Below are 25,724 nucleotides of genomic sequence, written 5' to 3'. Positions count from 1 at the left end.
TTGCCAATGGAATTGTAGGTTTGTTTTTTCTTTTCTTGGAGATTGGATCTTAACCTTCTGAGATGTGGTGGAATCTATTTTGTGGTTGTAATTGATCTTTTGGAGCAATTATTTCTCTTTGAAATTCGTTTTCTTCATTTCTATTTTGTTGGGCACATGAGATTGAAGCTAGTGATGCTTTGTCATGTTTCATCATAGTTAGAATCTGACTTCTAACCTGTAGTGATTTCATCATCTAGATTCTAAAGGTTGACTTGCTTCTCGTCCACTATTCTATAGTAGCATAATGACAAGTCTTCGCATCTATGCTATGGCAATCATTTTCCTTCTTTTTCTCTTTTTTTGATAGGTGATTTTTAGTGGTGTTGTATCACCTATTGCAATGTAATTGGTTATCTTCTTTGAAAACACAAAAGCTACCTAATATTAAGTATTGAGCTTCCTTTCAATTATCTTTTCCATGCTTCTAGATTTGATTATCATGGGATTGACAAAGGATTATTACATGGATGTCTCAAAGGACCAAGGCAAATCCACGAGGAAGATGTTCGCACATCTATAAACCAACAGCAGTACTAGGGATTAGCACAGGGGCTATGTGTTGAAATATGTAACTAGGTTCAGTCTTCATAATGAAATATGTAATCATGATTTTATGTATTTGATGTAATCAGAAAAATAAATTTATTATTGTTATTTTTAAGGCATGGGTTTCATCCTCAAAGGAAAATTATTTTTAATTCAAGCACCCATTGAGTGCTTCTAGGGCTTGTCATTGAGTCTACAAGTCAAATGAGTCATTGTCATGTATGAAAGACTCTTTTGGGCATGTTACATATTGAAAAGAAAATTATATTTGTGTCAAAATAGAGTCAAAAGACCTTGTCATCAAGTCAGCCTAAAGGATGCAATTTGTACCCCTCAAAAGCCTATAAATAAGAAGGAACTCGGCCTCATTAGCACACTCACTCAAGCAAGTCCGATCTAATCAAGACAAAAGCTGTAAAAGGACGAAAAGGAGAAAAAAAAGCAACATCGAAGTTTTGGGCCTCTCTTTCCCTCACTTGTTTTAGGGTTTCTACTATTGTTGGGCAAGTCGAAGTGTTGTTAGGAAATTTGAACTGTCACTGGGCAAGACAAACTATTGTTGGGAAGTCGAAGTGTTGTTGGGAAAGACTAAGTATTGTTGGGAAGTCTTAGTGTTGTTGGGCAAGTCGAAATGCTAGGAAGAAATTGTTGGGTCGAAATTGTAGAAGAATTTGTTGGGCAGGTCGAAGTCGCAGAAGAATCTGTTGGGCAGGTCAAATTTATAAGACGAAATTGCAAAATAATTTGCTGGGCAGGTCGAAGTTGCGGAAGAATTTGTTGGGCAGGTCGAAGTTGCGGAAGAATTTGTTGGGCAGGTTGAAGTTGCAGAAGAATTTGTTGGGCATGTCGAAGTTCCTAGAAGCCTCCTACTCTTTGTTATCACTCAAACTAGCAAGGGACCTAAAAGGGGTTTCTATGAGGGCAATTGCTAGGTCAAGGGGAACTATGGAGACTTAGCCCACTGTCACCACAGCTAAGACTCCCTGCTCTTTACGGACTTTCACCGATGGGAGGATACCCGGTAGTTAGGAAGTCACTTATAAAGTGTAGATCAATAAAGAGGTGGAGTGACCCAAATGATTCCCTTTCCAAAAGAGTTTGAAGGATAGGGCTTGCTTGCTCTTTAAGCAAGGGACTTGATCTTCTAGGGAGAGGGGATGAGGATTGGAGGGTTGAGGTAGAAGGATAAGACCTATAAAAGATGTTCTCAATCCCTAAAATCCTTTTGAGAACTTGGATTCTCGAGTAGTCCTTGATAAATAGGCTTTGGTGAAGAATGGGACCACACGAGGCCAAGTGGCCCAATCTAGGTTAGGGGATGGATTTTGGCAACCAATGATGTTCTTAACCTAGCCAAGGTGAGGGGAAAGGATCAAACAAGAATTTTCTCCCAAAGATGTCAAATTGATCCTACTAGGTTCTAGCCTTGGGAACACCTAGGCAAAACTTGATCCTAGAGCTAGGGCTTGGGGTATCCAAAGATTCCACCGTCAGAATTGCTTCAAATTTGGAGGAGAGCAAGGGGACCCACCAACGTAGCTGCATGTAGGAGATCGAAGTTTTCTTGTGGCTAGTTTCTTGAGAAATTGATGCCCTAGGTGACCTAATGGGGTTAGAACTAGAAAAAAGGGGAGAACGGTAAAAAGAGGGTTAAAATGATCACCCTTTTTGAGGGACCAATGCCTAATTCACTTGGGGATATGGAGTCAATGATAACAATCAATAAGGATTTAGTTTCTTGTTCAAGAAGGCTCCAAAAGTCAACTTCGTCCAATGTTAGAGGAAAGAGAAGAAAAGTGACTTTTAAGCATTTATACTTCATACAAATGGTGCAACCTTATCAAGATAACATGATCTCTAGGACATTTCATTCATCTAAAAATGGCCCATAAAAAGAATAAGCTAAATAGACACATAATTCCACATTTCGTACATGCAACAATTAGCCCTAATCATAGAAAAATTCAAATGTACACAACAAGAAGAAAAATAGCATTAAATTTGCACTTACAATGTTAGAGAGTATATGCAACCAACATCGCATTTGCAAATAAGAAGCTCCAAAATAGAAATAGCAAAAATCCATACATCAAAATTCATCCATCATCCAAAATAATCCTCCAAGGAAAACGTGTGAAGTTCTCTAAAGATAGAGAGATCCCAAGTCAAGTGATGATACAAATGAATCCAATGAACTCCTATTTATACACTAATTAGGTGTTTGATTTAACTAATGAGCCTACATTAGCCCGTAAAAATAATGTGAAAATGACTTAACTTTGGTGACAAGCCCACCAAACTAGCTCACAAATGAAAAAATAAGCCTCTCAAGAGGACAAATAATAATCTAAGCATGTCTAACAGGCCTAATGAGGTCCATGGGTGCCACAATGATTTTTATTTGCGCTCGTTTGATCATTAGCCTAGAAAGTTACTGAGGCTGACGCATAGTTTTAAAAATCGGCCTAGCTAATTGATTACCGGTCTAACCGGTCGGTCAGCAGGCCCACCGCTTGGAACCGAAGCCAAAACCCGGTTAAGGAGGCTGGGTGGCGAGAAATGGGCCCTAACTGGTCCTAACAGGCCGGTTTAGGACGAAACCGGCCGGTTTCTAGCAAACCAGTCGATTCCACCCTAAACCGGCTGGTTACCAGCCATGCCCACTGAGGCCCCACACAGCAGCTTTCTCAATGAGGTTTAGGGGTTTTGGAGGGAAACTAAGGGTGCTTTCCCTCCAAAAACACCCTCTCCGAGCCTTTAAGAGGCCCCTCTCCCTCTCATTTGTCTCACACATCTGATTTGGAGTGTTTATGAGTGTTTGTGAGTTTGTTTGGGAGCTTGGAGAGTGCTGAGTTTTTGCTGGAGTAGTCATCTTGGAGTTGGAGTTGGAGCTATTTTGGAGAGAGTTTGTAGCTGTCAATGGAGTTAGCATCTTCAAAAGGAGGCTAAGGAAGCTAGTTTGCATTTCCAGGTAAGGATTTTCACTTGAAAATTTCTCATTTGACTGTTGTCCATGAATTAAATTTTTTTATGCGTTATAAATTTATAAACTTCTCACTTCTATCATCTATGCCATCAAATCTCTAGTTCTATGCTATCAAATTTTGTAGTTTGCATGTGCATTTGTTTTCCTAAATTTAGCTTTGGTTTTCCATGTTGCTTATAGCTGCAATTTTTTTAAATGGCAGATTTATTTGCAAATTGTAATTATTTCAAGCAAACATGGCTCCAAAAGGAAAGGACAGTGCATGGGCTCATTGTGATGTAATTGATGGAAAATGATATGCAAATTATGCCATAAATCTATTGGAGGTGGGGGGATTCTTAGGTTGAAACAACACTTGGGTGGGGTAAGAGGCCAAGTAAAGCCATGTGATGCAACAAATGCAGTGTTAGGTCCTATTAGGGCAGAATACATTTCCAAGCTTGAAAAGTTTTATGAGGATAAGGCTAGGGAGAAGGCCATCCAAGATGACATTGCAAGGAAGAGGGAATTATTAGAAGCCATGAAAGAGAGTGGGTATGATGATTATGAGATTCAAGACTCAACTTCTATCCCTTCCACCAATGACCGCTTTCACTATCTTCATCCTTCTTGTGGCCCACCATCAAAAGGAACAAAGAGAACAAACATCCAAAGTTTTTTCTCATCTTCTGCCAACATTGCCTCTTCTAATCCCACTTCCTCCCAGCCAAGTCGTCAACCCACTTTGGATCAACATTGGAAAAAACAATGCAAAGAAACTTCTCATCAATACATTGCTAGATGGTGGTATGATTCAGATATCCCATTTAATGTTGCTCACTCACCTTACTACCAAGCTATGTGGGACTCTGTTATAGCTGCAGGAAAAGGTTTCAAAGGCCCTAGTATGCATGACTTGAGGGGAGGTCTTTTGCAAAAAGAGATATCTTCCATTGATGAGTATTTGGTTGAGTTTAAAGATTCATGGCTCAAAACAGGTTGTTCCATCATGTTAGATGGATGGACCGATGGAAAGAACCGCACTATCATTACTATCCTTGTTTCTTGCCCTCAAGAAACCATGTTTTTGAGATCAGTTGATGCATTTGATAAAGTGAAGTATGCAGCCCTTCTATTTGAGCTTTTGGATGACATTATTCAGGAAGTTGGCGAGCAGCACGTTGTGCAGGTCATCACCGATAATGCCTCAAACTATGTTCTTGCTGGAAAGATGCTTGAATCCAAATATAAGACCATATTTTGGACTCCATGCGTTGCATATTGCATAGACCTCATGCTTGAGGACATAGGAAAAGTGGAGTGGGTAAAAAACATTGTAGAGCATGCCAAGCGCATTACAAAATACATTTACAACCACTCATGGGTATTGAGCCTAATGAGGAAAAACACTAGGGGCAAAGAGATTGTTAGGCCTGCAATTACAAGATTTGCAACTCACTTCCTCACGTTGCAATGTCTCAATGTTCAATATAAAAACTTGCAAAAAATGTTTTCTTCTAAAGAATGGTCTAAATCTCAGTGGGCTCGTAGACAAGATGGAAAAGACACCAAAAAGGAAATGTTAGACAATTATTTTTGGAAAAGGTCTGTAGAGCTTGTGAAAATTACCAAGCCCCTTGTTAAGGTACTAAGGATGGTGGATGGGGAAAAATTGGCCATGGGCTACATTTATGAGGCTATGGATCAAGCAAAGGAGTAGATACGAGCAGCTTACAAGGACAGGTTAGCTAAATATGGCCGTATATGGGAGATCATTGATGACAGATGGAACAATCAACTCCATCGTCCTATACATGCAGCTAGGTATTTTTTGAACCTAAAGTATCATTATAAAAATCAGCTAGCAATCTGCATGATGGGGAGGTCAAAGCTGGATTGATTGATTGCTTGGAGTGCATGGTCCCTACCCATGCAAACCAGTTGGAAATACATAGACAACTTACTGTTTTCACTATGGCAGGTGGTACTTTTGGAAAAAACTTGGCAAAGATGGCAAGAGATGTGGACCAACCAGGTAAGCAATTCCAATTTCCAATTTGTTTTTCTTTTCAAGTTAAAATTGTTTCCATTCTTTACAATTCAAATTATAAACTAAGTTACTAATTAGTGTCTTTCTTTGCAGCACATTGGTGGGAGTCATTTGGTGGCCAGTGCCCTCAACTGCAAAGGTTTGCAATTAGAGTCCTCAGTCAAACTTGCAGGGCTTTAGGTTGTGAGCGCAATTGGTCTGTTTTTGAGCACATACACACGAAGAAGAGAAACCATTTGGAACAAAAATGGTTAAATGATCTTGTTTTCGTACAATACAACCTTCGACTAAGAAGGAACCAAATGATGAACAAAACACCTGATCTAGATCCCATTGTGTTGGACGATATTGATCCAACATCAGAATGGATGGAGGAGATTGAAGATCCTGTGTTTGAGGCTGATTTTGATATCGACATGGCTTTAGCGGGGGATGAAGCAAATTATGTGGCGGCATCAAAACCAGGATCAGTAGCGGCATCAAGGAAAGGCAAAGAACCAATGGAAGGCACTAGTCGTGCAGGTCGACAAACTCGTGCTTCCATTAGGTCCACTTCTATTGTTATTGGTGGCATTGCTACTGAGGTTGTAGATCAGGCTGAGGCATCCTCAGACTCTGAACCAGATGATGTCTATGTAGCTCCTAATGATGATCCTGTGGCTAGTAGTGGTGATGAACTTGATGATTGATCATGTGTACACTGTAGACTTGTGCTTCCATTAGGTCCACTTCTATTGTTATTGGTGGCATTGCTACTGAGGTTGCAAATCAAGCTGAGGCATCCTCAAACTCTGAACTAGATGATGTCTATGTAGCTCCTAATGATGATCCTGTGGCTAGTAGTGGTGATGAACTTGATGATTGATCATGTGTACAGTGTAGACTTGTAGTAGGCCAATGGCCTCATAGCTTGCAGCATTGTTTTTGGACTTTATAGGCCATTTAGAGCCTCATTGCTTATGTATTTTGCTATTTTGTCGACGATATGTATTGCACTCGGTGCCATTTTGATATATTCACCTTTACATGGTATATAAATGAGCAAACTTTGCATATTTTGTCTTTATTAGCTTGGAATCATGGTTTTAAATCATAAAAATAGTTTTGTTTAAAAATTAATTATTTAATGTATTTTTCTAAAACCGGTTCGTTTAGACCAAACCAGTACCGATTAGACTGGTTCCGGTCGGTAAACCGGTTCATTAGGTGGACCAGTCCGGTCACCGGTTCCGGTTTTGAAAACATTGGATGGGAGAACAAGTTCAAATTTATGGAAGAATTGTTGATTGGGTAGAATCTATGTGTCATTGTGATTGAGATTGGTCGTATACTAAGTCACAGGACACGTCCCCCAGGGTCCCGTGTCCCGTATTTTACGTATTGGACACGAAAACGGCCCTAATACGTGTCGAATACGATTTTCAACGTGTCATGAAAACCTGATTACGTATTCTACGTTTTTCGTCGTGTCCTAAATTTCGAATACGCGTATTTGGTTGGTAGAATACGTTGCCCTAACGTATTTCGACAGGTTGAATACGTACCGCGAAAAAAACATAATTTAAAGCCTACACGTTGGTCTATTCCGGGTTATTTTCGTCCTGCTGTCGTGTGGAGCTGCGAGCAAGGTGTTTGTCTTTGAAGTTAGCATTATATTTGAAGTCTGGAGCAGAGTGTGCCAGTGTGCAGCGTTCAACACCGGCCCGTAAAAGTTAGGAAAAATTGTAGCCACAGGTGACAGTACCCATGGTAACAAAGGAAATATACACAGTGAACTCCACAGCACTGACTTCATTTCACACAATAAGCATAGCTGCAGCCTGCATATATATAAAAGGTGGTTTTTCATATTTTGTGGAAAGCTGAAAGTTTCAGCTATCAACTTGTTTGCCACGGGAGTTAGCCTTTGTAATCATACTCAGCTTTGTCAGCAGTCGAGTTTCTCATAGTTCTGTATTGAAGGAATAACTGAAGTTACATCTTAAAGGAATGGAGTAAGCTCTAAAGAATGGAATCCCACAAGCAGACAAGCTAGCAGTAGTAGCTATTGGTAGGGAATCAATGTTAGATCAACATGTCTTAATGGTTAGCAATGCATAAATTCTCACTGACTTAATGGGATCAAGGTTCAACAGCTGATATGTTATAGGCTATAGCCTTTAAGGAATATAATACCCTGTCAGATATAAAGCAGCCACAACGAAATGTGAGTTTTGAAGTATGGGCACAGTGAATTTCAAATTGACATATTTAGCCAGTTAATAAAAAAACTAATGTGATACAAATTTTGAATCTCCAATGATTGACAGAAAAGTGTGCTACATAGGGATTTCAGCCTTCAGGGAGTGCCTATTAACTTGTGAGTTTTCAACTGATGTAACATATCACTTTCGGATTTCCATTTTAGAAGAGAGGCTAATCTGCTGGAGTTTCAAATTTAGAGATTTAGTCAGGTAAATCTAGTGACTGCAATCTTGATGAAATCAGACGTGCATACAGCTTGCTTGAATTGCAATTAATTAACATTCAATTCTATACGTGAAACTAGGTAGAACCACAAGCACAACTGTCAATAGTTAATCAAGATTAGTTAGGATTACATTAGATAAGGTCAAAATTAAATAAGATTAGATACTCTGATATAGAAGGTTTTGTATTTTGTGATATTGAAATGAATGAGATAAGTCAGATAACTGAGTTATAACCTGCAATTTAATATGGATAAAAAACTCTATTTCGGTATATATATATATATATATATTTAAATATATATAAAACGTGTCCCCCGTGTCCTGTTTCCAGGTCACTGCGTTTCGTATTGAATACTCGTATTTACGTGTCCTCCGTGTCTTGTGTCCTCGTGTCATGTGACTTAGGTCGTATAGTTTTTTCTTCCACTAATTGTGTTAAAAATCTAGTTGTGCATCTCCATTGAGGATACAATGACTATTTATTAAAATGTATGAATGAGAATGATGTTACAAATGAGAGTGAGGGCCTGCTTATATACCCTAGGCAGGTACCTCCTCATGGAAGGTCATGACCCATTTAGACATGCCTCTTTAGTACTAATTACTAATAAACTAATCATTATTACAATTATCATCATTATTTATATTTATATATTTTATTCATAACATTGCCTTCCTCCTCAAAACTATATTTCCTCAAAGCTTGCTAATGAAAAGGCTTGATCTCTTTTTCTATTTCGAATGTCTTCTCGTCTCGGAAATGTCATCTTCATTGATACAAATTGATATGATCCTTCGAATGATATATAAAATTGTCACACGGAGAAAGGATCTGACAATCCTAAATTAATCTTTTGTGGAATCTTTCGATTACTGGAAACTTGTGATGAATCGTTATCACTGGATTGAATTGTGTGCACTTCAGTGTCCTTCTGAACATAAGTTTGTCGTTTATGTTCTAAGTGATACGGATTCGTAGATTGATTGAGTTGTCTTCTCTAGTGATTCGAATGTCGATAGGGAATTCTTTTGGTTTGACTTTCCCTTATCAGGTGTGTGGCAATTTTTTTTATTTTCTTCTGGTACTGCGGTTGTTGAGTTAGGTACAAAATCTTCATTTGGAATTTTCATCATCTAAATTGCAACAGATGAGTGTTTTTCTTTTAATGACTTCTTGTCCTTCTTAAGCTTCTTAATTTGTGTTAATAATTTTTCGCTATGGTGCTTAAGTCGAAAAACTTATTCATTTCTATCAACAGTGATTTTGTCAATTTCATTTTGCATATTTTGTAGTGCTTTTTTTCATTCTTGAAAATTACTTTTGAAATATCTTGTGTCCTCTGGTGTTACTGAATTCGGCTTTAATGGAACATCTTGTAGTATTATTTTTCTTTTTTTGTATGAAAATGTCAAAAACTTACTTTTCATATTCAAGATGGAGGAACCTAGGGTTTCCATCCAGGGTGAACCTAAAATAATGTCACCTTAATCACTCCATAGGGTTTGAACTGAGAATTGTGATATGAATGTATGATATCCAATATTTAATTGTAAATTGGTTGTCATATTTTTTGTTGTCATAATAGTCTAATTTTTCGATTATATTTGACTCGAGAATCACTAAATGGTTTGCAATTTTAGGTTTTATATAACTTTTATCTTCGGTTGGTGAGATAACAATAGTAACATATTTTCCTGCAATAGACCCTTTAATCCTAAATAGCCCCTGGCAGGCCCTGTGTTGCCTCTACATTGTCCCAGCGTCAACCCTCTCACCATAGTTTTAAAAACCGTTTTTAAAAACTGGTTACCGATCTAACCGGCCGGTTAGCAAGCCCGCCAGTCTAAACCGGCCAAAAACCCCGGTTTGAATGCCCATTTCTCCAATTTTTTTCCCTAACTGGCCGGTTTTAGGCACGCCCACCATAAAGTTAAAAAAGCATATTTTTAACTGTGTTTCAGGGGTTTTGGGGGGGAACTAAGGGTGTTTCAACCCTAACAATGTTGGCAATTAATGGTAATGTTAAATTCTTAAAGTAAAAGTGACATTTCCTTTAATTTTCATTTTCATCCTTTTACTTAAATTTTTAACATTACCATGAAATGACTCAAGATGTTTGAGAGCGTTTTCGACCTCATTGGATTTCATATGGAGAAACTGGAATTTTAGATTTCACTCAAAATTCAGCAGACTTAATGGTTTTCGGGATTTCATGGTTTGGGGGTAAACAATAAATGCAATCGGAGCTCCAAATCATGAGCAAAACTCCTGATAGATCCCATTGTGTTGGACGATATTGATCCAACATCAGAATGGGTGGAGGAGACTAAAGAACCTGTGTTTGAGGCTGATTTTGATATCGACATGGCTTTAGCGGGGGATGATGCAGATTATGTGGTGGCATCAGAACTAGGATCAGGAGCGGCATCAAGGAAAGGCAAAGAACCAATGGAAGGCACTAGTCATGCAGGTCGACAAACTCGTGCTTCCATTAGGTCCACTTTTATTGTCATTGGTGGCATTGATACTGAGGTTGCAGATCAGGCTGAGGCATCCTCAGACTCTGAACTAGATGATGTCTATGTAGCTCCTGATGATGATCCTGTGTCTAGTAGTGGTGATGAACTTGATGATTGATCATGTGTACACTGTAGACTTGTAGTAGGCCAATGGCCTCATAGCTTGCAGCATTGTTTTTGGACTTTATAGGCCATTTAGAGCCTCATTTCTTATATATATTGCTATTTTGTCGATGATATGCATTGCACTCGGTGCCATTTTGATATATTCACCTTTACATGGTATATAAATGAGAAAAATTTGCATATTTTGTCTCTATTGGCTTGGAATCATGGTTTTACATCTTAAAAATAGTTTTGTTTCATTAAAAATTAATTATTTAATGTATTTTTTAAAACCGGTTTGTTTAGACCAAACCAGTCCCGGTTAGACCGGTTCCGGTCGGTAAACCAGTTCATTAGGTGGACAGGTCCGGTCACCAGTTCCGGTTTTAAAAACTATGCCTCTCACGCACAGCGTCACCCAACTGGGGAATCGATCAGAAGCCCAGAGTCGCTGCTCTCAGCCTCTCGATCTCACACCCCGGCTTCCGGCTGCTGAAACTAACTCTCTGCTCTGATTTTTTACTCTCCCTCTGCGTTGCTTCTATGTGGCCCTTCTAGCCCTGCGCCAACCTCTGCGTCAAGGCTACTGGATCACTCTCTGCCTCTCTCTGTTGATGATTCTCCGGCTAAGAATCTCACTCTCTCTCCGGAAGCTATTGCTGCCCCTCTGCTGCAAGAAATCACTTCAATCAATTTTTCTCCTGAGAACTTCACACTTCAGAAAAATCGATTTCCTTGACCTCTCAATGTCTTTTCCAAATGACCCTCAAGCCCCTTCTTATATCTTCCTGTTGGACAACCAATGGCCTAGATTAAATCTTAATCAAAGGCTCAGATTGTTTTGTCTTGATCCATGTCTTTTTCTAGAAGTTTCATCCATGATTAGATTAATACCCATTAATATTTTACTTTTCCTAATTTAGACTTAGGAACCCCATTAAAAATATTAATTATTTTAATAAAATCACTTCTGGGTGTAATTTCTCAAAACACTTTATGGGTTCTTTGGAATACATGTGTCCAAGCCTCCCTGCAAAATTTGAGGCTTAGAGCACATCCGATGCTACCCCAAATCAACGAGGACCACATGGTTGGCTCAAGTGGTGGAAAAATGGCACAATGAGTTAGCTAGTGGCCGCAAGGGGTTGTTGGCTGCTAGCTGAGGACCATCTTGGAGAAAAAAAAATCTCCTAGGGATATCTCCCACAAAATGGTGGGTAACAAGGACGTCAATAAACAACACCCAATTTTGATGAAACTACCTAATCAAAGCTTTAAAATATGGTAGAAAAAGCTTAACATGCCTAATCAATAATTTTGGTTTGAGTGAAATTCATATTTTTGCTAAGGCCATGACAAAGGAGCAACAATCAACACCAATAACATTGGGGTACATATAGGGCTTGGTGCTCTTGATTAAATGCCAGTCACACCCTCATATGTGATAGATTCCAATGAAATGTTGCAATCCCATCGATCCTGAAATCCTGAAAACAGTTGAGCCTGCTGAACCTTGAATGGGATATGAAATTCTATTTTCTCCATATGACGTCCAATGAGGTTGGAACCTCTCAAATATTCTGAAACAATTAATGGTAATGTTAAAAATTTAAGTGATTTACTTTAAAAATTTAACAGTACCATTAGGAAGCATCTAGGGAGCATCCAAGGAGTGCCTAGGGAGTGTCCAAGGAGTGTGCTCCTTGGCTCTACAAGCATCCTTGGGATTGCCACACTCCCAAATTGGAAGGGAGTGTGCCCAAAAATTCCAGAAAACTCTCCCAAGTGCGCTCCCGCTTGGAGCACAGTTCCAGGGCTGGGAGCAAGGGGGGGTTGTGGGAGGGGTGGGGCGAACGGTTCCTGCATCACTGGGAAAAAACACACTCAATCAAAGAAATCTGTGCATATTTTAATATCATGACCAAGTTCATCATGGTTAAGGTTGAAGGCATCAACAGGCTTACAGGAGATCAGAGGCCTGTCATTCTGCTGAAGCAATGAACCAGTTACAGCCCCAGGATCCACCAGCAGTCAACAGCTCCATGAATAATCCTTTATTTTTTGAACTAGCTTCATCTTCCAACAACAACCAGCATAGCTTAGTTGGGGACTGCAATTTGAACTATAAGTTTATAGTTGACAAGGGTAGCAGGAGGCAGTATTTTTGTTCCTGTTGAACTGTTCAGTGTTTTTCCAGTAGTGAGAAGCATGTTAATCTCATTTTGAAAATCTTTGTTAGAGGTGTCTTACTAAGAGAACATTCTGATAATATTGTAAGCCTCTATTCTGATATTTGGGATCCTTGGACTGATATCAATAGCCAAGTTTCCCATGTCCAGTCAAAATGCAATCTGAGGACAAGGCTAAAAGCCCAACATGTATACATGTCTGGATCTGTTGCAATGCCCCCTTTATAGTTTATACCAACGAAAAAAAAAATTGATTTACCAAAAACAAAGTGATATGCTATTCTGATCTTTCTTTCTTAAACGTATTCAGTCCAACACCTAAGCATACACGATACTGGAAATATTAAAACTTTCCACTTAACTGGGAACAACTACCTCTCACCTGTTTGTTCATTCATTTGATCATTAAACCATTGTGAATATGAAAATGTTGAAGGTATTTCGGAGGAAAAGACCCAACCTTGTGTCTGAGCCTACGAATGACTTCTTCAAAGTTGACACGCCAAAGGACTTCTTTATCATCATTTGGAATTACGGTTCCTGTGCTTTCGTTCAAATGTTCATATTTGCGCTGCAGAGAAATAAAGTGGCTGTATAAGAAATTGAGAAATATAGCTGAAGCAATGTATTTTAAGAGTCAGGACTGACACTGAAACATTTTCCATATTTCTAGTGTATATTTGAAGATATCTGTTATTCAATTTATCAGCAAATAAACTACATATTCATCCTCTTTGGCATGATTAAAACACTGGAGATTCTTACAACATATCCACACTCTTGCTAAGCATGTTTCATCTTCTTAACCAATCTGCTATTTTTGTCTGATGATCTCTCTGCATCAGAAGATAATGTTTCCAGAACACACAGATTACAAAATACTAAAATAGCAATGAAGAGAAATATCGTGTGTCAAGGCTTCAAAATATTTCCTGATTGATGTTAAGAAAAATAATACACACTAACTCATCTGCCAAATCAGATGCTGTAAAAAAGGTCAAGAGACCCTTGTTTGTGAAAAAGAAGATTTGTAATAAAACATAAACAAGAAACATAACTAACTGACCAGCAAATCTTGTTAGGTTTTATGGATTAAATCCATAGTATTAAGCATACAAAAATGAAGCCATTTCAGATAATTTATCTAGAATCTTTTGCAGATACAATGTTCCTTGTATCTCAAGAATTTAAGCAATGCAACAGATCTGTCAAAATAAGGTTAAATGTCTAAATCCCTTTCATACTTTTGGCTCTTACACTTTTACACAAATAACTATTACATAAGAAAATGACCGGAAATAGCATTAACACATGAATATTCACATACTAGCAACACATTAAATTACAATATTATATGTAAGCTATCCTATAAGCAAGTAGACATATCTTCTATATCAGAATTGCTCATCCTTACAGGGTAAGCAGTTTTCACTGCTGCAACAATCCAATGTCTAATTGTATGATGCAACTGTAACTGCACCGACCTAAGACTGTATTACATAAGAATGGCCCTAGACAAGATCATAAGTAGAAGTGACAAGACACAAGGTACACCTTTCTAAATTCTACTATGGCAAAATACACCATTTGCTCCTGATCGACATTGATGTTTGACCAGCGTGCTTACTAAATACTGATAAAGTTGCTCACTATCCAAGTACAAGGACTCACTTTCACCAAGATTTTGCTCATCTAAAATACAACTACCATGTCCCTCATAGGGATAATAGTATAAAAGTTATACCCAGAATTACATGAACGAATATTACAGCAAGGATAATTTCCATCTTTGGCAAATATTTTAATTTGGAGAATGGAATCATCCAGATCTCAAATTTAAACAGAAAATTAAAAAAAAAAAAAAAAAAAAAAACATATACCCCAATGATCAATTAATCTTGTAGCAAAAAATTGATTACGGTATTGGAAACATGCAGACCTCACATACTAATACTTAAAAGTTGTGAGGAAAGCATTTTTAAACTATAGCAACAATTGCATTGGACATTAGTTCTTGGGCTGACAGAAATAAATAAATAAATAAATATAAAATTTAAATTTAAATTTAAAAAAAAAAAAAAAAAAATAAAAATTGCTAAATGTTCCATATTCATATTTCTCAAACTTATAGAAAGCCAATAACATTTTATGCAGTAAAACCACAAGAAAACATTATGTAGAATAATGGAGTTATGTTCTTGATTCACAACGTGGAGGTGAAAATTCAATAAATAAAATGTATGTTTAGTAATGAAACATTGATCCAAGTACAGTTTAATATGATGGATTATGAAGAGTACATATCACGTGATTTTGCATTCTGTGGCATATTGCAAACTAGAAAGTCAAACGGTAACATGTTGCATGCACATAGCATAGTAAGAAAGTGTATTTTTATCACTTTTAAATGGATTGGCAACAAATGCCTTGTTTCATGCAATTGCAGTGTAGAACATAGTTATCAAAACCAGAAGCAAAACATGGCCAGAACCAGACCAGTGTACTCCAAAATCACGAACAAGATCGAAGCCAGCCAATTGATCTCAAACTCATGAATAGGACTGAGACCAGGGAAAATCAAAACCAGAACCAGAACGTGGTCGGAACCAGACCAGGAAAAATAATGGACCAAATACATAAAATATTCAAATTTTGATAGCCATACATATACACACACATACCCATATATGTATTAAAACCACAAAAATACATTGGACATTAGTTCTTGGGCTGACAGAATAAAAACAAAAAAAAATGCTAAAAGTTCCATATTCATATTTCTCAAACTTCTAGAAAGCCAATAACATTTTATGCAGTAAAACCACAAGAAAACATTATGTAGAATAATGGAGTTATGTGCTTGATTCACAATGTGGAGATGAAAATTCAATAAATAAAATGTATGTTTAATAATGAAACATTGATCAAAGTACAGTTTAATACAATGTTCCACCAAGACTCCGGGACGGGGAGACGCGGGTGCGGGGAGACGCACAAGGGGGATGTGTGGGAGTACCCTCAAATTTTAGGGAAATTTAGGGGGTAAGGGGGACGTCGAGGTATATAATTTTTTTTCTTTTTTTATATATATATATATATATATATATATATATTTCAAATTCATATTCAATAATGAAAGCATAAATACAATGATACATACATAATTGAATTAAATAATGAAATACATTGATCCATACTCATCATCCTTACTAATACATACATGATTCATCCATAGACCACGAGATTCAATAATGAAATATTCTGATCCATATTCATCATTCATTATTCACCATTCTAGAATCTACATTGATTTAAAAATTAAATTCATCATTCTGGAATCTAATTAGCACTAAGCAAAATAGACTATAATAGACACTGAAATCTGAAGGCTGGAATAGTAAATTGATATAACTATAACTCAAAAACAGTGGAGTGATGAGTCTAAAAGTCACTCTAAAGTACATAGAGGGCTTGGTGCTCTTGATTAAGTACTAATTCCATACCCTTGTACATGACAAAAGGCAATGGAAACATTGCAATCCATCAAATCCTGAATTCCTGAAAAACTATTATGTCTGCTGGATTTTGAGTGAGATCTAAAATTTTACTTTCTCCATATGAAATCCAATGAGGTTGGAACCACTCTCAAACATCCTGAGTCATTTCATGGTAGTGTTCTCCTTTATCTTTCATTTTCATCCTTTTACTTTAAGAATTTAACATTACCAAGAATTGCATAGCATTAGTAGGGCAATATGGTCAAATACTAGGTTTCCCCTGTCAGAAATCATTGATTACAAGAAAATTTAATGGGTGACGCATAACCCATTTTGAGGGGGGACGCAAACTATTATGTCTGCTGGATTTTGAGTGAGATCTAAAATTCTACTTTCTCCATATGAAATCCAATGAGGTTGGAACCACTCTCAAACATCCTGAGTCATTTCATGGTAATGTTCTCCTTTATCTTTCATTTTCATCCTTTTACTTTAAGAATTTAACATTACCAAGAATTGCATAGCATTAGTAGGGCAATATGGTCAAATACTAGGTTTCCCCTGTCAGAAATCATTGATTACAAGAAAATTTAATGGGTGACGCATAACCCATTTTGAGGGGGGACGCCCAGGCGTCCCCCTTTTGGGGAGTCGCGTCCCCCACATTGGGGAAACGTCCCCCCATGCGTCTCCCCACATCTCCCCAAAAGGGGGACGTGGGGAAACATTTCCCCAGACGTTCCCCCATCCCGGGTGCATGGGGTGCAAGGGGTGCGCACACCCGACCCTGGAGGGCGCGTCCCCATGGAACATTGGTTTAATATGATGGATTATGAAGAGTAAATATCACATGATTTTGCATTTTGTGGCATATTGCAAACTAGAAAGTCAAACAGTAACACGTTGCATGGACATAACATAGTAAGAAAGTGTCTTTTTATCACTTTTAAATCGATTGGCAACGAATGCCTTGTTTCATGCAATTGCAGTGTAGAACATAGTTATCAAAACCAGAAGCAAAAGATGGCCAGAACCAGACCAGTGTACTCCAGAATCACGAACAAGATCGAAGCCAGCCCAATTGATCTCAAACTCACGAATAGGATCGAAACCAGGGAAAATCAAAACCAGAACCAGAACATGGTCGGAACCAGACCAGTGTACCCCAAAGTCACAAACAAGATCGAAACCGGGCCAGTTGATCTCAAACTCATGAATAGGACCAAAACCAGGGAAAAATAATGGACCAAATACATAAAATATTCAAATTTTGATAGCCATATATACACGCACACATACACATATATGTATTAAAACCACAAAAATGCATTATGTAGAATAATGGAGCTTAGTGCTTATTCACAGTGTGTTAGTGAAAATTCAATAAATAAAATGAATGTTTAAAAAATTAACATTAATCCGAGCATAGTTTAATATGTTGAACTATGAAGGGTACAAATCACATGATTTTGCTTTATGTGGCATATTGCAAACTATAAAATCAAATGGTAACATGTTGCATGCACGTAGGATACTATGGAAGTGTTTTTTTATCACTTTGCATGGATTGGCAACAAACACCCTATTTCATGCAATTGTTGCAATGGAGAACATGGTTATCAAAGTTGGGACCAGAACCAAAATCATGAACATCCAGAACTGGACTGGTGTACCCCAAAATCACAAACAAGATCAAAACTGGCCCAGTTGACCTCAAAATCAAGAATAGGACCTGAACCACAAAAATGATAGTGGACCAAAAAATACATAAAATATTTGAATTTTGGCATATATATATATATATATATATATATATATATATATATATCCATTTTTTTCTAATGTATTTGGCACATACAGGTGAATATGGCAAAATGATATCAAGTGCAATACATATCCAAATCAAAATGCAAAAACATTGGCCCTCAAACTACATGATCATCCAAATATAGATTCTCTATATTCTCTACCTAGGTATTCCCAATGTTTTGAGTCTTGACTCAAACCCTTGAAAGTCCAACACCAATGTCCATATGATGTAGCAATGGAAGCAATTGCAAGGAGCATCCATGATAAGTCCATCTAGGATAGAGGGCATTTTTTATTAAATAGATGAAAATCAAGTTTTAAGGTAGTTAAAAGGTTTTTGTTTTTTTTCTTTTTCTATGGGGTGGGGTTGCATTGGGCCATAACCAGTCAACCAAGTCCATTTTGCCATGATCTGGTTGATTTCAACCAAATTTTCTTTCAACAAACCACTATAGGACAAAACTACTTTGGTTGACCAATTCCAATAGGAAACCCTCCAAACCAATTCAAACAATACAGTTTCGGTCAAGTTCAATAAGCTCTTATAACCATGTTGTAGACCACACTAGCCAATTTAGGACAAAACCAGTTTGGTTGCCCAATTCCAACCAAAAACCCTCGAAACTGGTAGGAACCATCTAGCTTTGGTCCAGTTCCACTACTTACAATAACAAGGTGTACAACAATAATGTGGCATATCTTGTACCACTCACAAGAAAAGGCCCATATTGTCCAAAACAACAGAAATATTAATTCATAAATGTGAATGATATGTAGTGAAAAAGCATATATAGAACCCAAAAGACACAAATATGCTAAATGACATGAGTTCCCATAGGTATTAACATAAATAACATAATTTAGGTATGTTACAAACTTACAAGCCATCCAGTTTTTGAAGGTCTCATCCTTGTAGCACATGAGGAAATGAGATGAAAAGATCATAGAAGCTCCAAGCAATATTGACACATTGTAGAACATTCCAATCATCCTAGGTCAACTTTTATTGGAATTATATATTGATAAGATTCTCAAATGGCACCGCTTTGATTATGACTCAACGTATGTCTTCGAAAATAAGACATATTTGAATTTTCATTCATTGGAACATGAACAAAGCACCATCTTTGAACAAAAGAATATTGGCAAATTCATTGATCACAAGGATGGGATTAGGATGACAATAAATTTCTAATAAAAAAAAATATTCTTGACCTCTACCATAGGATACTCATGATCATCCGCAAGTTGTGCATTTATATCTTCATTGCTAGCTTTTGGGATTACAACAAAAATGTTTACACCATGATGTAGGATGCATAGAGTGTTTATTACTACCCCTAACTGTATCGTGATGGGCATACACATTGGAGGTAGATTACTCATGGATTGCTAGACCTTGCCTTGATGCTTATGTGGCATTTTTCCTTGGACCACTAGAGACCTAGAGGGCATGATGGCATTCTTCATGATCTGCACATGGAGGTTAGTTGCTTGTTTGGGAAAATGACTCACCTTGGAGGAGGAATGTTAGGCATCCTGGAGGAGAGCATTGGTAGTCGGGACCTAAATGGCATGGGGACAACTAGTTTGTTTGCATGGAGGTTTGGAAACTATGTTGCAGGAAACAAAATGGAAACACAAAAATGCATACTGGCAAATTTCCGCTGGGGAAACGTGGCCAATACGGCCGGAAACGAGTTTCCAGGCCGTACGACAGAGTTTCCACTTCATATTGTGATTTTTCTTTTTTATTTTTTCGGTTCTAATTTTTTATTGGGCGAATAAAATATCTTGTGGATGCTTCTAGATGCCTCTCTCAAGTTATAAAAAGACTCTCGCCTCATTCCCTCATCACACAATTGAGCAAGTCATTTCTCTTGGAGACGGACGATTTTAGCAAAGGAGAAAAGAGGAAGAGAGCAGTGGTCTTTTGTCTTTATAGTTCTTGCAGCATCATAGTCTTTATTGTACTTGCAGCCTCATATATATAGTAAAGGCTGATTTTGAGATTTGGATATATAATAAAGGTTGATTTTGGATATTCCGATATTGCTATCTTCATTATGTGATCATTTATGAGTAAATGTGATGTAAATTTAATTAGAATGTTTAAACTTTAAATGTAATAAATTATAATGTATCACGTATGCTTTATGATTGCACATAACATTTCTTAAATGTCCTAAATTCTAATATATATATATATATATATCGTGTTTCCCTGTTTCCAAAATTTGGGGGGGTCACGTTTCGTACCCGTGCCCGTTTCGGAAACTCATACCTGTTTCCTTGTTTCGTGCAACTTAGCTTGGAACTAACTTGAGGATGCTTGGGTTGAGGAGTGATCATGTAGGTGTGGTGAACCTATTTACCCTTATGCCAGAAAGGCTACACATATATTTGCAACACTTTTCACACCATTCTAAGCCCATGGTTACAAGTTAAAGCCTTGTAACAACCATGTGAGGCTCCGTATTAGGTGTCCTACAGCTTATGTTTAATCGAACCATGGTCCATCCCTTTAGATTCATGTTTGGGTCATTTTGTTCTGGATAGGATTGTAGAGCCTCGGATGGGCTTACTTGAGGACTCATAGTTTTGGAGCAGTCTACTTTGTAGGGATGATCACTAATGTAGGGACCAACACAACCCATGTCAAGTGCCACCTATGTCTTACCCCATGGTTATGTGTCTATTGAGTCTGCATGTCGCCTTGGCCTTGATGTAATATCCCTTAGATGTTTCTCAACATGGCAATCTCACAATGTCACGTTTCCTGAAGCATTTCACATTTCTCAATGGTGGTCCCCAAGGTCAAAAAAGTCAACTTGGTCCCAATTTGTTCAGTTTGAAGAGAGGATGACATGCCACATTGAACTTTTCCAAACAGTGAACGCATTTTCATGTTATGGACGGTCAAAGTTGGTCAACAGGTACCAAAGGATTCTAGGTGGCAAAACAAGGGCATAGTTGGGCAATTTTTGACATGCATTACATCAAAAGTGGTCTACAGAAAGAGAGGAACAAAACCCATATCACAAATTCTTCAGATCCCTCAGGGCATTAGAGATCCTCCACTTGAGTGTGATGACGTGGTGGTAGAGGTGATGATGCGGCAATGTTATGGACTTTGAGAGCCAACAAGGATTATTACACATTAGATCAAAGCAAATAGTAGCCAAAACAAGTGGAACACTTGGCCAAGTCATCAAGGCGTTGGAGCTAAAGGAAAAAGGTGTTAAGTTGAGTTACTATCTAGTCGATGAGTGAATGTTAGGGCTTCCAAGTGAAACATTGAGCTTCTAAAGGCTACCATTCTTCATTTCATAGCTTCCAGATCACAAGCGAAGTAAATGTTGAAGTTGTTAGGGACTTGTGAAGTCAAGCAAAACCCTTAAGTGGGTAAACTGAATGTAAAGAAAAAAAAATATTCTGATGAAAATTGAATTACTCTCCAACTTGTGGATGACAAATCAATAATATAATATTCAAGGAATGGAAGAAACTAGCCATTAAAAGAAAGTTATAAATTGCTAGTTTCTCCTCCCATTTGAGGTTGTTGAACTGTGAAATCATTCATGCCCTAATGAAGAAACCATTTTGCAAAATACTTGTGTATTGGGTTGATTCTTCTATGTTTTTTCTTCTTAGCTTTAGACTTTGATTTGTATTTCATAGAACAAATTTGTAGGTGCTATTTGGTTACTACAATGATGTTATAGCAATCTGTTGAGGCACAGACAATTGTGTGCAGAGGGGAATCTAGGCCCACAATTTTCACTTCACCATAGCTAGCATCGAGAAGACACATTCTAGAAATGGGCAAACCCTCTAGGGCGTATCTTCAATAGAAGTGTGGCATATTGGTGTTACTATTGATATAGTGCTTAGGGATTTCCAAAATGAGTATATTCTAATAGTGGGATCAGATTCTAGACCGATTTGTGTGGGATAGTCTCATCCCCAACTCCTCATTCAATCCTAGTCCTAAAGGAAAAGCTAAAAACGAGAGGGTTGTGATGGAAACTAGACAAAATGGTAAGTAGAAGGCCAAGGTAAGCCTCATTCCATCAAACACATCATTTATAGAACCCAAAAAAAAAAAAAACTTTTCTTTTATTAACTAGCTTGTTGCATAAAAAAAAATTCATAAATAGCTAGCAAATCCTTAGGAACAAGAGCAATTATTTCTATATTTAAGCAAAAGAATTAATGCATCTTTTTTTACCATATTTTAAACATATAACGCAGGTGTATTAAGTTGTTTGTGCAGATCTGTGGTAAATTACAACTGTAACACATCATTTTCTACAGATTTCTTATCACAAAAGGTCTTTTCTCAGGATAGTAACTTAAACACACCTTGTTTTAACTTCAAATCTGATTTTACAAGATTATATCTTTCATTTGTAACTAAAAATAGTAATTTCCAGCCATTAAAACATTCATATCTTGATAAAATAATTTTCTAGATTAGCACCCATGGGGTTCTAACCCCGTTGCCTCAAAATCTAGTAGGTCTTGTAGAAGGGTACCCTACAAGACAAACGCTAGACTAAGTGACAACATTGAGGTGCGGCCCATCAACACCACAGCCGCTACGCCCTGTTGTTTATGGACTTTCACCAAAGGGAGGTTTCCCGTTATAGAGGTCACCTATGAAAGAAATGTTAGGTTCAAGGATTAAGGTGACAAGAAAGGCTTAGAAAGGATGGTGTTTCTTAAGTACAAGGCTCAATCAAGGAAATAGAAACAACTCACTCCTCTGGTGAGACTAAATTAGGGCACAACTGACTTACGGCTTGAGAGATAGCAAGCCAAATGAGATAAGCTAGGGTCAATAAGCCAATAAAAGGTTTCCAATTAATGAGTACTAGCAAGCAAATGGTTTAAGAAACCTTCAAAAAGTCCTCAAGTTGAAGCTCTACACAAACTAGGCTTTTCCCAGGGAAAATCTACTGGGGAAAGGGGATTAGGGCTTGAAATGGAGAGATTAGCCACTAAGGGAGGTGGATTTTGAGGCAACCAAGTATTCCCTCAATGTTGAATCCTTCCACCAGCAGAAATTTCTCCTCTAGGCCAATTCACACCAAGCCCACTTATCCTTAAGAGGGTCGAAATGAGAGAGAGAGAAAGAGCGAAATTCAAATTTATGGACAAAATTGTGTTTGACCACCAATTTGACAAGGCCAGTGCCTAGTCCTTGCGATGATGGGTTCTATGGATGTGAAAGATTGGCTACATCTTACAAAGGAGTAAAGGATAAATTGATGCCCTAGCACAAAACCCTAACTATTATCTTTGTGAGGGATTGTCACTAGGGAGAGCTATTACAAAATTTTACCAAGGTGAATGCCATTCACGTTTCATACATGAGTAATGCATACAATGATGACATCTAGATTCTATACAATAGATCTTTAACCAATGTTTTAAGATTCGGCCGGCTCGGAACCGATTTGGCCGAGTTGGTCCGAGTCAAGGCCTCACCAAGTCGACTCGGCCAGTGAACCAGTTCGGTCGGTCGAGTTATTATCGAGCCGACCGAGTTGTCTAACAACTCGGTCGGCTCGTTAATAACCCGGCCGGCTTGGCCGAGACCGAGCCTACTCCGCTGGGTTGGATGACAGTAGCCCGTGAATTAGCCGGCCGAGTTGTCTAACAACTCGGTCGGCTCGTTAATAACCCAGCCGGCTTGGCCGAGACCGAGCCTACTCCGCTGGGTTGGATGACAGTAGCCCGTGAATTAAAAAACCACGATTTTTTTTTTTTTTGCTTTTGGGGGACTCCAAGATTTTCACGATGATACTTTAATAGTTTTTTGTCCTTAAATAAGTTTATCTCGCTTGATCTTGAGAGCTTTGTTTAGTTGGTATCACATATGTAGTAGAGATTCCTTAAGGGATAGCTTCATTCTTCTTCAAAACCTTCCAATAGGTTCTTTGCCCCTTTCTTAAAGCAAACCTAACTTTGTGGCCCCAACCTTGGCCCTCCAAAGATGAGCATCAAGCCTTGAGTTGATTCCACTTGATGCTACACCCCTTGATGAGCCTCCAAATGCTAAAACACTAAACTTAAAAGCTTGGACGTTGGACTCTTTGATGATATGCCCAAATGGACTGAAAATGCCCCCTGGCTGGCCTTGACCCTATTTTGGTGGATGGTGCCTTCTTCCAAACCACAGATGAGGATGGTTATCATTGAGATGACTTAGGAGGGCTAGCACATCCCTCTTTGATGCCAATGCTTACCCTTAGGGGTGCCATGTCATTCACATGCTTGAAAAGGGTGACATAGGGTCTCTCCTAGATGACATCATGATGGAGGATGCACCTTTTGAAGATGTACACATGCACTATGGGACTTTCTTGGAGTGAGGAACACTCTTGGACCCTTGTATTAGTTCCTTGATGACTTACAATATATTTTGGAGGATAACGCCATTTCTAGCCTCCTTGGTTATGTGTTTTTGTTTTGATCTCTATATCATCATCATGTATGTATTGGACAGTGCACTAGGTGCCATTTTGATATAATGGATATATTCATGAGCCTACTTTGATCATATGTTGTCTTCTATCTATATTCTAATGCTGTGTGTTTCAAACATGAATGAAAATCTTTAAAATTATGTTTTTTATAAAATAAATAAATATTTAATGTATTTTTTACAACGACCGAGTCATTGAAATCGAGCCGACCGAGTGGATACCGAGTCAGAGTCGGAGTCTGAGTCGACCCTCGGCCAAGTCGGAGTCGGAGTCAAAGTTTTAAAACATTGTCTTCAACAATAAGAGCACAATAGAAAAGCCCTAGATTATCAATTCACTCCATACATTAGACATCAAAATTAAAGATTTATCAAGTACAAGATTCACTTACAAGACAAAATGCTTGAACAATCCTTTATTGATCTAAGAAAACTTCTCCAATGCCAAGAAAAAGCTCCAATAGACAAGAATACTCCATAGAGTCACATCTCTCCAAGATACAAAGAAAGTCGAAATCTCTAAGATGGCCAAAATCAAGTCCAAGTGATGATGATGAAATAGAATGAGTTTCTCCTCTATTTATATGAGTAGGACCTAATATTAGCCGTATGACACCCCTAAAACCAGTTGGATCAAAAAATATGCTCGGGTTACAAGCCAACCCACTAGTTTCCATGAAAAATGCCCTATTTAGCCCAAATGTGTGAGCTGCTAGCTCTTTAGGGCTGACATCATGCAAGAAATGAGCTACAAATGGCATGTCCAAGTGAAATGACTCAATAAGGTGTGCAAGACAGTGTAGAAGCATGTAAAAATCAAGATTTGAGGGTTGGTCGTCAAATCAACCTCATTGCCTCCTATGGGGGTCCCAAGATCCAGCAGGGGCACCACAAAGGGGTCTCCAACTGCTCAAAGTGGCCTCCTTTGCTACAACATTGAGGGCTTCTTAGGTGCAACTAGCCCACCCTAGTCTCTAAAGGTGAGACCGTCCTCATCTGGGCACTGAATTAGCTTCCATCCATCAATTGGTGTCAAG

The 25,724-nt window shown here is 38.0% G+C and overlaps 1 protein-coding gene across 3 annotated transcripts in view; it reads right to left on the bottom strand.

Moving 5' to 3' along the window:
* LOC149150992 (RNA polymerase III subunit RPC82 family protein) overlaps positions 1–25,724 on the bottom strand; it is a 333,151-nt gene that overhangs the window by 223,389 nt on the left and 84,038 nt on the right. For all 3 annotated transcript variants that reach the window (XR_016262948.1, XM_089440967.1, XM_089440966.1), the window contains one exon: positions 13,349–13,459. Coding sequence is in view for 2 of the 3 variants with exons in the window: in XM_089440967.1 (XP_089297093.1) it covers positions 13,349–13,459 (111 nt within the window). In the remaining variant the exon portion in view is untranslated. The remainder of the gene's footprint in view (positions 1–13,348; positions 13,460–25,724) is intronic.

The sequence above is a fragment of the Pinus tabuliformis genome, chromosome 9 (genome assembly GCF_031772625.1).
Source record: "Pinus tabuliformis cultivar Carrire ecotype Pingquan chromosome 9, CPIR1, whole genome shotgun sequence".
Lineage (NCBI taxonomy): Eukaryota > Viridiplantae > Streptophyta > Pinopsida > Pinales > Pinaceae > Pinus > Pinus tabuliformis.
This window is presented reverse-complemented; position numbering and strand designations above follow the sequence as displayed.